Source organism: Lepidochelys kempii, chromosome 5, assembly GCF_965140265.1.
Source record: "Lepidochelys kempii isolate rLepKem1 chromosome 5, rLepKem1.hap2, whole genome shotgun sequence".
NCBI lineage: Eukaryota > Metazoa > Chordata > Testudines > Cheloniidae > Lepidochelys > Lepidochelys kempii.
In genome coordinates this window covers 112,421,130-112,437,449 of record NC_133260.1, presented here as the reverse complement: position 1 = coordinate 112,437,449, position 16,320 = coordinate 112,421,130, and the positions used below count along the sequence as shown (strand labels likewise).

Below are 16,320 nucleotides of genomic sequence, written 5' to 3'. Positions count from 1 at the left end.
CCCCCGCCACTCCATCCAACCCCGCCTCTCCTTCCTGACTGCCCACCAGACACCTGCCCCCATTCAACCCCCCTGTTCCCCACCCTCTGACCGCCCCAACCCCATCCACAACCCTGCCCCCGGACCACCCGCCCCGAACCCCCTGCCCTCTATCCAACACCCCCCCACACATACTCCCTGCCCTTACAGTACTGCCTGGAGCCCTGATGGCCAGCGGCACCATAGCCACACCGCCCAGAGCACCGGGACAGGCGGCCGCAGCTCTGCAGCCCAGAGCATTGTGCCGGTGGCACAGTGAGCTGAGGCTGCAGGGGAGGGGCCAGGGGCTAGCCTCCGGGCCAGGAGCTCAGGGGCCAGGCAGGAGGGTCCCTCGGGCCAGTTGTGGCTCACAGGCCATAGTTTGCCCACATCTGGCATATAGTATAGTGTTTTCTGTTTCTGGTTTCCTTATGTTGTTAACCATACATTCACCACTTTCCATGTTCTTCCCTCTGGACCTCTCTACAATTTCTATGTCCCAGAAAAGAATCTCATGTATCCACTTTTATGTCTCAACTCATCACAGTGTAGTCTCATCATTATTGATTTAGACATATTCCACTTGGTCATTTTGACAAATATTATTTAAGAAGAATGTCACTTGTCTCTTGCATTGAATTTCAAAAAGGGAACAAATCTCTCTCTCTCACACACACACACTCTTCAGAGTTAAGTGACAGATCTGACCAGGTTATTAAAATCAGCATTATCATTATGTAAATAAAAATTCATTTTTTAAAATTCATTTAAAAAAATTTTTTTTTTTTTTTGCGCAAATCCTTGCTTCAGTAACAATCCAATTCTTATTCTCTTTCTACAAAAAGTCACATATGATAAGCAAACAAATAATTAAAGGACTCTCACCCAACGTCAGTAAGCGGTGGTTTGTCCCGGCCCCTCTTGTAGCAAAGAAAAAGCTCTGGACTTTTAAGACTCCCATAGTTCAAGTTGGCTTGAAGGGCCGTGGGGGTGGCTTCAACACAGGTGTAACCCTCAGGCACTGTTTCACCAGCTGACTTGATGATGACAGCTAGGTCTGTAATTGGAGCCTTTGGACCAACTGACTTTGTTTCAAATCGGTTTACTTCTTGGTCCAGAGAGGTAGAAGTATCAGTGAGTCCTGCCACTACAAAGTAGTCGGCCACTCTTGGACCTTTGTCTTCTATCATGGTTGTCTCTGTACTTCCTGAAAAAGAAAGAAGTGAACAGGTTGACAACTTTCACATGAATTTTCTACGTTATCTTCTTCACAAGAGCTAAGATTACAGAAATAAAAGTGTTTTAAAATTAATTTTAGTAAATCAAGCATTTCAATATATAATCCCAAAAATTACATGAAAGATGTAGAGCAAGCCCCAGGATTAATCCTCCCAAAGGTTCATACTGCTCAATGAAATACAATATTGTACGTATTGGAGTTTCTAGTTATGCCATCAAAAGGTGAGTTTGGGTATTAAGATCAATGAACAAATGAACTAAGAAACTTGATAGTAGGTACTTTAAGGATTCCTCTGGTTAGGAGCTGGAAGGGGACAAACAAAGAGGGGTCAGTTGGCATTTGTCAACTTTGCCCGACCTTAAATCCTCTCAGGGTCATCAATTCATTCAGGTACCTACAATGCATCTCCTCCAGTTAAAGTGTATATTCTTCATTGCTAGTGTCCTTAAGGCTAATCCATGGCCATACATTAAAAAGCTGTATTGTTCCCTTTTACACATTCGGCTTCAGTGTTACGTTGCTATGCACAACAAAGAAAGCAATACAAGTTATGTGCTTACTACAGTATCTTTTGCACACTTCATTTTATTTCAGAGTTGAGAAATAACACTGCAGCCTTCATGCCTTTGCCTAGCAATTTGAACATCTGGAACTGATTTTACACAACTGCGTATCCGTCATCATATTCCATCAGCATATGTCACCACTCAGTGGCACATTCCAGGCCTGGAATAACCTACTGTTCTGCAGCATAGGATGAATACATCTCTCTTCTGGAATAATGAAGTGCAATTTCATAATGGTGAGAAAAGTAGCTGCTAGCCTGCATTTAAAAATCCTGGGTGCATTGAATGATTAGCTTGTCAGATCTTAGGAAATTCCTAGTTTTGCTCAGAAACAAGAAAAGAGACTTTTTGTAACTAACTTACTACCCATCACAATATCATGCTCTTGTGGGAGCCTCACAAGACTACACACAGAATATCAGAGTTGGAAGTGACCTCAGGAGGTCATCTAGTCCAACCCCCTGCTCAAAGCAGGACCAATCCCCAATTTTTGCCTCAGATCTCTAAATGGCCCCCTCAAGGATTGAACTCACAACCCTGGGTTTAGCAGACCAATGCTCAAACCACTGAGCTATCCTTCTTAAACCAAAGCAGTACCATTGCTCCAGCAGAACTCCTAGGCCCAGTCAGCTATACCCAAGCTACAGTCCTAAAAGAGTGCAGAAGCTGAACTTCTGCCTGCACACCTTAGCATGTCCACCACTAGGGAGATTCCTGGAAACCCATGAGATTGGAGGATCCAGGTGTGTTGAATAAATACAGGGGGAGCCACGGAAATTGAAATTCTTCACATGGGGAAAAAAACACACCACTTTATTCTCAGGGTTTATAAAGTTCTTATTAAGTCTGTTTGCAATTTCAGTGATACTTTCAGGTCTATGGCCATCCAAGTCCTCTTCTCCACAACCAAAAGTAATACAAAGTTAACTGACTGGGGAAGCAGACAGACACCGTTCCTTCTGTTAATGGCACCATAGGGTTTAAATCCAAGATTCCCTCCCCCAGACACCCATCTACCCATTACCTCATATACAGATACGAGGAACATAGGCAGCAAGGAGGAGGGAGGAGAGTAGAGGAGACAATATAGTCACCCCTTTAAAACACAATCATTCACATAGGACAGGTCTGATGTTGCAGCAGAATACAAAGCCAAAGATTTGTTGGGTACATTTACACCAGCTTCACAGTATCTGTTATGACACAGATGAGGCACACTTATTTGCTCATCTGCATTTTAGGCTTAGCCACGCTGCAGGATAAAATTAAAGTGCAATAATAATTAAGCAAGAACAGGTAAAACATCTTAGCACTCCCCACAAAAACATTCCAACAAAAAGGTATGTCATGATGTCAGCCAGACAACAGAAGTCAAATAAAAATTCTCACATTTATCATCCCCAAGTCTAATAGTGATTGCAGGGACACTAGACCTGCTGGTGCAAGGTGAAGCATGCATCCACCTTCATGTGACGTGCTCACCTCCTTCAGGTCCAATCCTACTCCCAATGAAGTCATGTTTTAAATTGTTTTCCTCTTTTTTACAATTTTACAGACAATTTTCTTTGCTTTCAGGGGGCATTGTTTTCTTCTCTTTCGGGTACATTTTTGAGTTTCCCTACTTCATCTAATAAGAGGTGAGATGGTCGGGTGGCCTCAGTTGTTGATGGCAACTAGTTTCAGAATTCTGAGCAAGTAGCCTACTGAAGCAGAGAAATTTGCACGTTATTCAAATCTCTACACTCTGGTCACTGGTAACCATTCACCAGAGTACAGGGATTTTTTGAACATCCTGTATTGTTTATTATTGAAAAATATTCGGTCCTATGATTATAGTACTCATACACCCACAACCAGAGTGCAGGGAATTGAACAAGTGTGAAACAGGCATAATGGTGATGCTTTTGTAACTCTGTAGCAGCCCTGTATTCTTAATTGCAGAGTCTGCACAATTTTTTTGTAATTGTTACTATCCAAGACTTCCAACACTGTATGGGCCAACTTTCTAATGTCTTCAAATGCTGAAATACAAGAGCCTCCATCCTCCAGATGCCTGAGATAGCCCCACAAAGTCTCTCTCAAATTTGTAACGTACCGCTTAAGTGTTCTCAAACCTCTCTACACGAGAGACACCCTGTTACAGAGCTCATAGCCAAGAGATCCTGGAGAAAGACATTCCTATTTTTGTTTCCCCTATTGAATGAAAATAATGACAGTTTATGCTGCAATTGTCAGTTTAGGGTACTAGGATGTAGTTGCACTACAGTGCAAATTTCCTCTTAGCTTTGCTCGTTTGTGTTAGGATTTTGCACAAGGATTTTACTACACCACTGGCTGAAATCCACACAAGTGTAGACAAGGCCTAACAATCAGGTCACATTTACCTACTAGAGTTCTGGAAGACTCTTGGCTGCAAATCTATGGAAAACCTAGAATAGCTATTTGTTTTAATCTAACTGAGAGTACACTGGTTTACATCATAAGAACATGTTCCAAAAGAGAATAGAAAAGGTAGGGAATATGAAATGATAGCAAGCTCAGGACAACTAGGTGGGTGTTGTACACCAGTTATGAGATGGAGTGGCCAGTCATTGTGTGGAGCAAGCCTGGCCAGCCTGCCTGTCTGTCCATACACTGCATCCTCAGAAAAAGGAACGATACCAGAGCAAGAGAACTCAGAGGCTTGCTTGCTAGTTACAGCTACGGTATTACAGCTGAGATTTTCTGGCACCATTACTGTGTGGAAATGCCTAGACTCATGAGAGAGAATTCAGTAGAAATAGAAAGTTAATAATATATATTCTCTCATAGATATACGCTACACTGCACAAACCTAGAGTTAGACATATTCCCTGGACTGAGACAAGGTAGTAGGGAAATTGCAACAAGGATCTAGCTTAATCAGGATTTGCACCTAAGTGAGTTACATATATGGTATTTCTTTAAATAGAAGAATCTCATGATTTTTCAGTTGTCAAAATAGTTAGAGGGACTCCATTTTGCCCCTGAAATATGTTGATTAGCAAAGTAAATTAAGTGTTCTATATAAAAAGAAGGGCTGTCAAGTGATTACAGAAACCAATTGTGATTAATCACACTGTTAAACAGAATACCATTTAAATTTTTTTATGTTTTCTACATTTTCAAATATATTGATTTCAATTACAACACAGAATACAAAGTGTACAGTGCTTGCTTTATATTTATTTTTGATTACAAGTATTTGCACTGTAAAAAATAAAAAATAGTATTTTTCAATTCACCTAATACAAGTATTGTAGTGCAATCTCTTTATCATGAAAGTTGAACTTACAAATGTAGAATTATGTACAAACAAGTTTGTTTACATTTACAGGAGATAATGCTGCCTGCTTCTTGTTTACAATGTCACCTGAAAGTGAGAACTGGCGTTGTCATGGTATTGTTGTAGCCGGCATTGCAAGATATTTACATGTCAGATGCCCTAAAGATTCATAGGTTCCTTCATGCTTCAACCACCATTCCAGAAGATATGCATCCATACTGATGACGGGTTCTGCTTAATAACAATCCAAAGCAGTGCAGACCGACGCATGTTCATTTTCATCCTCTAAGTCAGATGCCACCAGCAGAAGGTTGATTTTCTTTTTTGGTGGTTCAGTTTCTGTAGTTTCCACATCAGAGTGTTGCTCTTTTAAGACTTCTGAAATCAAGCTCCACACCTCATCTCTCAGATTTTGGAAGGCACTTCAGATTCTTAAACCTTGGGTTGAGTGCTGTAGCTATTTTTAGAAATCTCACATTGGTACCTGCTTTGCATTTTGTCAAATCTGCAGCGAAAGTGTTCTTAAAATGAACAACATATGCTGGGTCATCGTCTGAGACGTCTATAAGATGAAATATATGGCAGAATTCAAGTAAAATAGAGCTGGAGGCATAAAATTCTCCCCGAAGGAGTTTAGTCACAAATTTAATTAACGCATTTTTTTTTTAAACGAGCTTCATCAGCATAGACACGTCCTCTGGAATAGTGGACGAAGCATGAAGGGGCATACGAATCTTTAGCTCATCTGGCATGTAAATATCTTGCAGCACCAGCTATAACAGTGCCTTGAGAATGCCTGTTCTCACTTTCAGGTGACATTTTAAATAAGAAGTGGACAGCACTACCTCCTGTAAATGTAAACAAACTTGTTTGTCTGGGCGATTGGCTGAACAAGAAGTAGGACTGAGTGGACTTGTAGGCTCTAAAGTTTTGCCTTGTTTTGTTTTTGAGTGCACTTATGTAACAAAAAAATCTACATGTGTAAGTTGCACTTTCACAAAAAAGATTGCACTACAGTACTTGTATGAGGTGAATTGAAAAATATGGTTTTGTTTATCATTTTTACAATGCAAATATTTATAATAAAAAAATACAAAGTAAGCAGTGTACACTTTGTATTCTGTGTCGTAATTGAAATTAATATATAGTATTTGAAAAAGTAGAAAAACATCCAAAAAATTTTAATACATTTCAATTGGTATTCTATTGTTTAACGGTGTAGTTATGAGCTACATAACATTTGTTTCAATGCAAACAAACAATCTAAATTCCAAAACCTCAAGTATTTAGCCCTCATGGTTGCAGAGAAAAATCCTACAAATATGAATTGTAAAGACAACCAAAAGGCAAATAAAAAGGAGAGGTTATTCACTTGCACATTAACTGGAATTTGAGATGTGTTCCCTTGCAGGAGCTCCATACATTGCCAACTTTCTAACCACACAAAACTGAACATCCTTGGCCCACCCCTTCCTGAAGCCCCGCCCCTCGGTCCCTCACTTTCCCCCACCCTCACTCGCTCATTTTCACTGGGCTGGGGCAGGGGGTTGTGGGGTGCAGGCTCTGCTGAGGTTGCAGTCTCTGGGGTGGGGCTGGAGACAAGGGGTTCAGAGTGTGTGTGGGGGGGTTCTGGACTAGGGCCGGAGGTTGGGGTGCGGGAAGGGGGCTCAGGGCTGGAGCAGGAGGTTGGGGTATGGAAGGGGGTGAGGGCTCCAGGCAGCGCTTACCTCAAGCAGCTCCTGGGAAGCAGACGGCATGTCTCTCCAGCTCCTAGGTGGAGGCATGGCCAGGTGGCTCTGGGCACTGCCCCCGCCCACAGGTGCGGCCCCCGTAGCTCCCATTGGCCGCAGTAAGTAGCAGAGTGAGGGGGAACATGCTCTGCCCTGGTTACTGATATAGTACGTGCACATTATGTTATCTGTCATAATCTTGATGGACTTGTTTTTCAGTAGGGCAAGAAATTGGAGGTAAGCATTTCTGACCATCCTTAATTCCAACAGACTGATGTGCAAGCACTCTCCTGTTGTGACCATTTGCTCGGATTGTGAGAGGACACAAATGTGCTCCCCATCCTAAGAGGGAAGAGTCTGATGTAGAGCTCTCAAACAATTAAAAAAAATTAATTGGGATTAATCACAATTTTAATTGCACTGTTAAACAAGAATAGAATGCTATTTAAATATTTTGGATGTTTTTCTGCATTTTCAAATATATTGGTTTCAATTACAATACAAGAATACAAAGCGTACAACGCTCACTTTATATTATTTTTATTAAATATTTGCACTGTAAAAGGATAAACAAAAGAAATAGTATTTTTCTATTCACCTCAGATAAGTACTGTAGGGCAATCTCCATCATGAAAGTGCAACTTACAAATGTAGAATTTTTTTTCTTTTAACATAGCTGCACTCAAAAACAATGCAAAACTTTAGAACCTACCATCCACTAAGTTCTACTTCTTGTTCAGCCAATTACTAGACAAACAACTTTGTTTACATTTGCGGGAGATAATGCTGCCCGCTTCTTATTTACAATATCACCGTAAAGTGAGACCAGGCATTTACATAGTAGTGTTGTAGCTGGCACTGCAAGGTATTTATGTGCCTGATATGCTAAACATTTGTATGTACACTTTGTATTAAGTGTTGTAATTGAAATCAATATTTTTGAAAATATATAACAAACGTCCAAAAATATTTATAATAAATTTAAATTGCTATTCTATTATTGTTTAACCGTGTGATTAAAGCTGTGACTAATCAAGACTAATTTTTTTAATCTAGTTAATTTATTTTGCGTTAAATCAATTGAGTTAACTGTGATTGACAGCCCTAATCTGATGTTAATGTCACTGTAGGGAGATTCTGGTTTAACAGAATTCCAGCACAATATTTGGATGGATTCATCCACAGGTAAGTAACTGTAGGACCCAAATGGGCACAGATACCTACTTGCTGAGACTGTTGGTTGGGTATATAAACAGTCCAAAGCCATCCATGGAGACACTGAAGATGAAATCTGGTGTTTTGGGTCACAAAAACGCAAGCTGCCATGTGTCCCAGCAGTTGCAGACATGTCCTTGCTGAAACTTGAGGGCTGAACTGCACTCTTTGTATAAGGTTCTGTAAAGCAAGGAACCTGTCAAGAGGAAGACAAGGTCTGCCCATTATCAAATCCAAAAGTGTTCCTATAAAGAATTCACTGTGTAGGGATCAAGATCAATTTCTTGAGATTTATCTGCAGGCCTAAACATCGGAATAGTGAAGCTGTTGTATGAACAGCAGATCATACCTCCTGACATGACTGACCCTGTAGGGGCCAGCCAAAGACAGTTAGTCCCTAGATAAAGGAGGTAGGCAGCTCTGAACTCCGTGATGTTTTTAAAACACTTTGGGGCAGACAACAGGCTGACGGGTAAGAACCAAATACCTGTTCTGATAGTGATTGAAAGTGAAAAGAAGAAATCTTTTGTGAGAAGGATGAATCGCTATGTGGAGGTAGGCATCTTTGAGGTCAAGGGTCACAAACCAGTTCCCTAATTCCAGAGAGGATATTACAGCTGCTGGGGACATCATGTATTTTGCGCATCTGACATGCTTGTTCAATTGTCTGAGATCTGGTATCGGCCTCCAACGCATGTTTTTTCTTTGTTATCAGAAAATATCTTGAATAGAACCCTTTTCACCAGTGTTGAAGTGGGACTGGCTCTATGGCTTCTAGACTCAAGAGTGATGAGATCTCTCGTGTCAGCAATTGCTCATGAGAGGGGTCCCTGAAGAAGAACAGGGAAGGAGACTGGAAGGGTAGGATGGTGTTAAATTGGATACTATAACGCAAAGTAATGGCATCCAATACTCATTTGTCCAATATTATAGCTTGCCATGCTTGAGAGAGAGGTGTGTCCAAAACGAGAAGGGGGTGGGGTATGTTGTGAAGCTGATAAAACCTGGTCATTCGGTGGTCTGGAATCTTAACCAAACCACCAGAACTGGCATTTGGATGATGTTGAAGGATGGGATGAAGCAGTCAAGATAGTTGCAGATTTTCTCTTATGCAAATCTCAATCTCTTAGCCAGTGGTTCTGGTGGCCTGAAATTGAGCAGGGCAGAATCTGTGTGCCAAATGAGACCTGCTAAACTTCCTTTTATTTGCAGGCATGTATATCCCTAAAGACCTAAGTGTTGCCCTAGAGTGCTTTAGGGCATGACGCAAGTCGTCCATGGAATCTGAAAAGCTTCTGGCCATCGAAAGGTAAATCTTCCGCAGTCAGTAGCACCTCCTGTGGAAACCTGGACAACTGAAGCCAGGAAGCTCACATCATCATTACTGTGGTGGAAACAGACGTGGCTACAGTGTCCAGTGCATCAAGTGAAGCCTGCAGTGAAGGTTTTGCCTTCAAACAGCTGACCTTTCTTTATTATGGGGCTGAACTATTCTTGATGTTCTGGTGGTAAATGGTCAATAGAAGCATTAAACTTCTCGTAGTTCAGGTAACTGTATTTTGACATCCGTGCCTGGTGGTTAGCCATCCTGAAGCATTGCTGATGAATAGCTCTTATGACCAAAACAGGTCCGTATGTTTCTGGGCCTCATTACAAGAGGTAGCTTTTGGGGTGTGTTACCTGCCCCTTTCATTGACTGTATCCACAACCAGAGAGTTTGGTGCTAGATGAGAAAATAAAGACACAAAATCCCTGGCTGCGACGTAGTGGTTTTTTGTTTGTTTTGTTTTTAAAATCAACCCTCATGCATGTGGTGGGACCTCTGCTGGAATTTGCCAAATGGACTTGGCTGGCTTCAGGAAGGCTTCATTAATTGGCAGTGCCCTGTACTGAGGAAGAGACATGAAATATGTCCAAGAGTTTGTGATGGGAATCCTTGACTTCTTCAAGGGGAACCTGCAGGATATCAGCGACCCACTTCATCAGGTTCTGGAACTGTGTAAAGTTATCAGCTAACGATGGCAGCAGTAGCATGACTGCATCATCCAGTGATGACAATGAGATGTTTGTGGGGTAGCGGGTAAGCCTACTTGTCTGCCCTTACCTCTTGCTCTTCAAAAGGTCTCCTCTGACTCAGTACGGTGAGGAAGGATGGACGGTACTGGGGAACAGGTCTTCCATATTCCCTGTGGGACTGAACTGAAGTCCTTCAAAACTGCTAGCAGCATACTGCCCACGGATCCTAGTAAGGTCAATGAGGGAGATCATAAGGCTCGGGGAGACTAATCCAAAGCTGGTCATCCCAAGTGTTGGAAGGCAGGGGTCTACTGTCCTACCTCAGTTGCATCTGCAACAGGGAATAACTTCTCCTGGAATAAATTGGAGATACATGAACGGAAGTTTAGAGTCTCAATTAGAATGCCCCTCCACATATTGTATCAGAGTTGACAACCCACATTGATAGTTGAAGATAGAGAAGATGATCTTCCAGAAACATAAGCAACAGTGACCAGCCAACCTAGATACTGAGAGGCATCCAGAGACTGCAACGAGTAGAGATCAGGCTCATTCAGTACCATAAGGTCTTTCAAATACCAGAATTCCTTTGGTACTGGAAGCATAACAGAACCAATGGTGTGCAAACGCTGTTGTGCGAGGCACAGATAGGGTTGAGGATTCCATTGAACCCAGTCTCTTGCTAGCAGTAGTCTTCGATACCAAGCCCTTTACCGCTGAGATATGGGACTTAACTGAAGTCTTAGCATATTTCTTGGGTGCACGTGTGGGCAGAATGGAGACTGTTACCAAAAATTTCTGACCAAAGGCTCAGGGACTCATGCACACTTAAAGTGGAGCACCCACAAGAACATTACTTGAATGAGAATCACAATTTTTTTGTTAAGGTATGATGATTTCTAAAGCTTAGGGTTAGCAATACTGTAGCAACCGGTTAAGAAATGAGGAATACATTTCAATCCCTAAGATTAGATATTTTCACCTCAGCTAAAGTCATACTTTGTTTCAATGTAACATGCTGCAGGCAAAATTCAGTCATAGGATAGAATTCAGCTGAAAAAACTTGCCACATAGGCCTCGTGTCAGCAGAACATTGAAGATCTCTTAAAAGTGTTCCTTAAGTTCTAAGTTATCTCAGTACCGTTCTTTTCACTTTCCAGAAGTCTGAACAACAAGACTGAGGGTCGAGGAACAGTGAGCATTAAGTAGCAGCTCTTGAAGGATTTATCTTCCTAATAAAAATCCTATTCCAGCAAGTACTTAAAGCAACAGAACTTCTCTAAATAATTTTTGTTGCCCTTCTCTGTACCTTTTCTAATTCTAATACATCTTTTTTGAGAAGGGGCGATCAGAACTGCATGCAGTATTCAAGATATGGGTGTACCATGGATTTATATAGTGGCAGTATCACATTTTCTGTCTTGTGCTCTATCCCTTTCCTAATGGTGCCTAACATTCTATTAGCTTTTTTGATTGAATGGATATTTTCAGAGAACTATCCACAATCACTCCAAGATCTCTTTGAGCGGTAACAGCTCAATTAGACCCCCATCATTTTGCATGTATAATTGGGATTATGTTTTGCAATGTGCATTACTTGGCATTTATCAACACAATTTCATCTGCCATTTTGTTGCCCAGACAACCAGTTTTGTGTGATTCCTTTGTAACTCTTCACAGTCAGCTTTGGACTTCACTATTTTGAACAACTTTGTATTGTCTGCAAGCTTTGCCATCTTACTGTATACCCTGTTTTCCAGATCATCTATGAATATGCTGAACAGCAATAGGCCCAGTACAGATCTATGGGGCACCCCACTATTTGCCACTTTCCTTTGTGAAAACTGAGCATTTATTGCTACCCTTTGTTACTTATCTTTTAATCCATTATTGATCTATGAGAGGAGCTTCCCTGCTTACTCTACTTAAATGCCTGCTTAAATGGTTCGATAGGCGTGGGAGTCCCGGCGGGGCCTGTCAGGGGGCGGGGGTGTGGATAGGGGTCAGGGCAGTCAGGGGACAGGAAGAAGGGGGGGTTGGATGGGGGTGGGGTTCCGGGGGTCCTGGGAGAGGGTGGAGCAGAGGCGGTTGGATGGTTCAGGGATTCTGAGGGGGGGCAGTCAGGGGCAGGAAGTGGGAGGGGGCAGAGGTCAGGCTGTTTGGGGAGGCGCAGCCTTCCCTACCCGGCCCTCCATATAGTTTTGCAACCCTGATGTGGCCCTCAGGCCAAAAAGTTTGCCCACTCCTGGGCCACATGCTTGATGACAACCTCAGGGAAGTCTAACAGTGGGGCATGATTTCCCTTTACAAAAGCTGTGTTGACTCTTCCTCAACATACAGTGTTCATCTATGTGTCTGATAATTCTGTTTTTTACTATAGTTTCAACCAAATTTGACTCATACTCAAGTTAGGCTTACCATCCAGTAATTGCCAGGTTTGCCCCGAATCCCTTTTTAAAAGTCTGTATTACATTAGCTATCCTCCAGTCATCTGTAAAGAGGCTGCTTTAATCAATAGGTTACATACCACAGTTGTTAGTTCTGCAATTTCATATTTGAGTTCCTTCAGAAATCCTGGGTGAATACCATCAGGTTCTGGTGACTCATTACTGTTTAATGTATCAATATGGTCCAAAACCTTTCTCTACTGGCATCTTAATATGGGACAGTTCCTCCAATTTATCACCTAAAAAAGAATGCCTCAAATTTGGGAATCTGTCCTCACATCCTCTACAGTGAAAACTGAGGGGGGGGGGGGAATTCATTTAGCTTCTCCACAACAGTTTTATCTTCCCTGAATGCTCTTTTACCACCTTGATCATCCATTGGCCCCACTGATGGTTTTGCAGGCTTCCTGCTTCGGATGCTCTTCAAATATTTTCTGCTGTTCGTTTTTGCTAATTGCTCTTCAAATTAAAATGGTTGGGATGCAAGGCCCTTCATTATTTCAGTTTTTATTTTGTTTACAATTTCTTGTGAATTCATCAGTGTTTATTACCAAAATTAAAAAATGTGAAAAACTAGTGAAAAAAATTTACTTTACAGCTTTCTGGGTTAATATCGATGGTCTGCAGGACAGAAAAACACAAACAATAGAGAAAAGAGAACTGAAAGTGAAAGCAGTTTAGTGCTGTGGTTTATTTCATGAACGGTACATTAACAGTACATACACATGTATATTTGTGCATTTATCTTCCACTACACTACCATACTTTGACAGCCTCGTTTTTATACTTAGGCTAGCTTATTAACAAATACATCCACCTAATGTAATGTATTGGAGTTCCTTAACAATCAGTATTTTCTAGGGCTGTCAAGCGATTAAAAAAAAAATCACGATTAATCGCGCTGTTAAATAGAAGGATACAATTTAAATATTTTTTGATGTTTTCTACATTTTCAAATATATTGATTTCAATTACAACACAATACAAAGTGTACAGTGCTCACTTTATATTACATATATTTGCACTGTAAAAAATCTTATTTTTCAAAACATCTAATACAAATACTGTAATCTTTTTATCATGAAAGTTGAACTTACAAATGTAGAATCAGGAACAAAAATAACTGCTTTCAAAAATAAAACGTCGTAAAACTTTAGAGCCTACAATTCCATTCAATACTAATTCGTGTTCAGCCAATTGCTAAGACAAACACATTTGTTTAGAAATAATGCTGCCTGCTTCTTATTTACAATGTCACATGAAAGTGAGAACAAGCATTCTCATGGCACTGTTGTAGCCGGCGTCGCAAGATATTTACGTGCCAGATGTGCTCAAGATTCATATGTCCCTTCATGCTTCAACCACCATTCCAGAGGACATGCATCCATGCTGATGACGGGTTCTGGTTGATAATGATCCAAAGCAGTGCAGACTGATGCATATTCATTTTCGTCATCCGAGTCAGATGCCGCCAGCAGACGGTTGATTTTCTTTTTTGGTGGTTTGGGTTCTATAGTTTCTGCACTGGAGTGTTACTCTTTTAGGACTTCTGAGAGGGATGAAGTGTGGAGCATGCGTTCAGATTTTGGAAGGCACTTCAGATTCTTAAACCATAGGTCAAGTGCTGTAGTTACCTTCAGAAATCTCACACTGGTACCTTCTTTGCTTTTTGTCAGATCTACAGTGAAAGTGTTCTTAAAACAAACAACATGTGCTCTGTCATCATCCGAGACCGCTATAACATGAAATATAGGGTAAAACAGAGCAGGAGACACAATTGTCCCCCAAGGAGTTGAGTCACAAATTTAATTAACACATTTTTTTAAACGAGCATCAGCAATATGGACGCATGTCCTCTGGAACTCTGGCCAAAGTATGAAGGGGCATACATGGTTTGGCATATCTGGCATGTAAATACCTTGCAATGCCAGCTACAAAAGTGCCATGCAAACGCCTGTTCTCACTTCCAAGTGACATTGTAAATAATAAGTAAGCCGCATAATCTCCCGTAAATTAACACAAACTTGTTTGTCTTAGCGATTGGCTGAACAAGAAGTAGGACTGAGTGGACTTCTAGGCTCTAAAGTTTTACATTGTTTTGTTTTTGAGTGTAGTTATGTAACAACAACAAAAACTACATTTGTAAGTTACACTTTCATGATAGATTGCACTATAGCACTTGTATAAGGTGAATTGAAAAACATTATTTCTTTTGTTCATTTTTACAGCGCAAATATTTGTAATAAAAAATATAAAATGACCACTGTACACTTTGCATTCTGTGTGGTCACTGAAATCAATATATTTGAAAATGTACAAAAGCATCCAAAAATATTGAATAAATTTCTATTTTGTTTAACAGTGCAATAAAAGCTGTGATTAATCACAATTTTTTTTTAGTTCATTGCATGAGTTAACTGGATTAAGCGACAGCCTTAGTATTTTCATGTATTTGAGTGGCTCAAAATTCAACACCCAACTTTTTTTAAAACCCAGGATTTTTTTTAATTGAAAAAACCAGTAAAAACTAAAAACGAAGGCTCTTGAATGATACACTATGTGTTACTATCAGTAGCCAAACCTTGTCAAGACATGTGAACGTATTCGTTTTGCAATTTAAAGGGATACTGTCAGCTTTAGAAGTCTGAACCAAAACTTTAATTTTGTAAAAAACAAGCTTTTAGAAAACATAGTATCAAACAGGAAAGTCTCAACTTAAAAAATTCTATCAATGTTTACACAAACTAATTTTCCTGCAGGGTTTGACACCCAAATGCTACAGCAATAAGACTATAAAAGTGAAACTGACTTTATCGGATTTTCATTGTCCAAGCCTGGTGAAATACCCACAGTGAACCAATGTTACCAATTATGCCTAAGATTATTAAAAGTGATATGATTGTAAAGCCTGAATTTTAGTTGACAAACATAAATGTGGTATAGCCATTGCCAACACACAAGTCACTGGAAAGGCAGTTTTCATTAGATTTACAATAAGGTTTGATTTTGGCCCAATGCCTCCGTCATAAAAATAAAGGGAAGGGTAACCACCTTTCTGTATACAGTGCTATAAAATCCCTCCTGGCCAGAGGAAAAACCCTTTCACCTGTAAAGGGTTAAGAAGCTAAGATAACCCCACTGGCACCTGACCAAAATGACCAATGAGGAGACAAGATACTTTCAAAGCTGGAGGGGGGGAATAAAGGGTCTGTCTGTGAGATGCTTTTGCCAGGAACTGATCAGGAATGCAGTCTCAGAACTTCTGTTAGTAAGTAATCTAGCTAGAAATGCGTTAGATTTCCTTTTGTTTAATGGCTGGTCAAATAAGCTGTGCTGAATGGAATGTATATTCATCTTTTTGTGTCTTTTTGTAACTTAAGGTTTTGCCTAGAGGGATTCTTTATGTTTTGAATCTGATTACCCTGCAAGGTATTTACCATCCTGATTTTACAGAGGTGATTCTTTTACCTTTTCTTTAATTAAAATTCTTCTTTTAAGAACCTGATTGATTTTTCATGGTTCTTAAGATCCAAGGTTTGGGTCTGTGTTCACCTGTACAAATTGGTGAGGATTTTTATCAAGACTTCCCCAGGAAATGGGGTGTAGGGCTTGGGGGGGATATTTTGGGGGAAGATGTCTCCAAGTGGGCTCTTTCCCTGTTCTTTGTTTAACATGCTTGGTGGTGGCAGCATAGGGTTCAAGGACAAGGCAAAGTTTGTACCTTGAGGAAGTTTTTAACCTAAACTGGTAAGAATAAGCTTAGGGGGTTTTTCATGCAGATCCC

At 40.6% G+C, this 16,320-nt stretch overlaps 1 protein-coding gene across 1 annotated transcript in view; it reads right to left on the bottom strand.

Annotated features, from left to right (window-relative positions):
- DENND4C (DENN domain containing 4C) overlaps positions 1 to 16,320 on the bottom strand; it is a 114,795-nt gene that overhangs the window by 72,390 nt on the left and 26,085 nt on the right. Inside the window, exon 2 of the mRNA XM_073345479.1 lies at positions 904 to 1,225. Coding sequence (XP_073201580.1) covers positions 904 to 1,208 — 305 coding nt within the window. The 5' untranslated portion in view covers positions 1,209 to 1,225. The remainder of the gene's footprint in view (positions 1 to 903; positions 1,226 to 16,320) is intronic.